Genomic DNA, 2,103 nt, shown 5'->3' with positions numbered 1-2,103 from the left:
GTAAGACATTTCAGAATATTTCAGATGAATTCGAATTTAATGAAAATTCTAAAAACGTTGTAAACTTTATCGAAAGTTTGAATTTACATAAAAAAACCTGAGAAATTTTCTAAAAAGTTATAAATTATTTCAAAATCCTTAAATTTACAAAAATTTTTTAAATTTATATGAAAAATTCTCAGAAAAATTCACTACGGATATTTTTTATGCATATATATGTATTTGTGTGTAATTCTTCGAATATTTTATATATTCTACGAGTTTAGTTCTATTTTAAATTCTGACTTGAATTATAGATAAAAAGTTAAAAGAGAAGAAAAATGATAAAACAAAGTAGAGTATTTATTTAGCAGCTAGCCACAAGGAACAGACCTGAGATCGCCGAGCTTCGAATTCACGACTTGCGGCAGCACAATCTGTGCGATTAGCTCGAGAAAAATTTGCCACACAGTGGCATTTATTAATCTTCATCAGAACGAATTTCGAAATCTATCGTGTCTTGTTCGCGATCTTGTCTGGAAATTTAATACTGCTGCAAGTAAGTGAAGTACTCCAATACTGACAGAATTCCATAATTTAGTAACAGTAGTATTTGCGTAGTATGTGTATGTCGCTGTTTCATAAATATATTATATCTATAACTTTTAAGTATTTTCTATATATTTGAACGAATTGTGGATTTAATTTTGTTATAATATTAATGGCACAGCTGTTAATATTGTCCATCGCTTATTGTAGAATACTTTGTCTGTGATTTGATTAATTTCCGTTTCTGTGGAGGTTATATTGATTTAATCCAAGAATAGTTACCTGAAAAGATTTTTTATATCCTAACAATGAAATTCGATCAGTTTTTATTTATTCTCTATTGTTGATATATATATTTAAAAATATGTTTTCTTATGTTTTATTTAGAAAATGTTAATTAACTCTACTAATGATTTTAATAGTAGAAATGATTTTATATAAATAAAAAAAATAATAGTATAAATAAAAATAAATTATAGAAATAAATTATAGAAAAATCAATAATTAATCCTAACTATATACACACTAGGATCCCAGAAACTCCAGTACAATTTGTTAAATCAAAATCTTTTTCGTGTTTCTAAAATTTTCTTTTTCTTTGAATCTATATATCCTTAATTTTATTGATTTTTATATATTATAGACTTGTTTCTTAATCAATTCTCCAATGATTGAAAAAAAATTAATTGAAATATGTCCATTTTATGGAAGTTACGATAATATAAATATGGATAGGACCTAAATGTGTATATCAAGGGTAAAAAAAAAGAATGTATATAACTATGATTAATAATAATGACTTTTAATTGGGAATTTCAAGATCATGCCAGATGATTATCTACACAATAAACAACTAAGTGACTTTTTGGATATAATGTTAGAGCTATGTGTCATTTTTAATAAGCGATAATCAGACACATGTGATTAATTTTTATGTACTTTAGAATGTCTGGCCGAGAAGGAGGTAAGAAGAAACCCTTGAAAGCACCAAAGAAGGAAAGCAAAGTTTTGGATGATGAGGATGTAGCCTTTAAACAAAAGCAAAAGGAAGCACAGAAAGCTCTGGCTGAGGCAGCAAAGAAAGCCAGTCAAAAAGGACCTCTGGTCACCGGCGGCATAAAAAAATCTGGGAAGAAATGATCGTAGTAATAGATAAAATATGTGATCTACTGTGCCCATAAATGTTCCAATTGTAACAATGATTTTGAACTTGATCTTATTGTTACGCCAGACTGCAATTTTTTTTGACGATCCTTTATTTCTGAGAGAACTTTTAAACTTGTAAATATAATATTAGATGTGTTCTCCACTAATTTTAAAAGAATGAATACGAATCTTGTATAATAGCATTTATCAAACAATTTTATATGTTTCACATCAAATACATTAATTCAAGAGAAAGCAAAATAAAGAACACAAAGATCTCTAAAAATCTAGCAATCCTTATGCTTTATATATTGTTAACATAATTATTGTTATAATATTATTAGATATTCTTAACTAGTGCTTTAGTTTAATATTAATGAAGATATATATACATATACATATATATATATATATATATATATATATATA

The 2,103-nt window shown here is 26.3% G+C and overlaps 1 protein-coding gene across 1 annotated transcript; it reads left to right on the top strand.

Annotated features, from left to right (window-relative positions):
* The first annotated feature begins 460 nt into the window (after positions 1 to 460).
* On the top strand, positions 461 to 1,960 carry LOC105625542 (translation machinery-associated protein 7 homolog). Its single transcript, XM_012206864.1, has 2 exons — positions 461 to 538; positions 1,473 to 1,960. The coding sequence occupies exon 2, from the start codon at positions 1,474 to 1,476 to the stop codon at positions 1,666 to 1,668; it is 195 nt and encodes a 64-aa protein (XP_012062254.1). The 5' UTR covers positions 461 to 538; position 1,473; the 3' UTR covers positions 1,669 to 1,960.
* The last annotated feature ends 143 nt before the right edge of the window (positions 1,961 to 2,103 follow it).

The sequence above is a fragment of the Atta cephalotes genome (assembly GCF_000143395.1).
Source record: "Atta cephalotes unplaced genomic scaffold scaffold02621, whole genome shotgun sequence".
NCBI classification, from domain to species: Eukaryota; Metazoa; Arthropoda; class Insecta; order Hymenoptera; family Formicidae; genus Atta; species Atta cephalotes.
The sequence above is the reverse complement of the archived record's forward strand: the minus strand, read 5'-3'. Positions and strand labels throughout refer to the sequence as shown.

Excerpts from the sequence above, each read along its gene's own strand:
- LOC105625542 (XM_012206864.1), top strand. The coding sequence starts at position 1,474 with ATGTCTGGCCGAGAAGGAGGTAAGAAGAAACCCTTGAAAGCACCAAAG.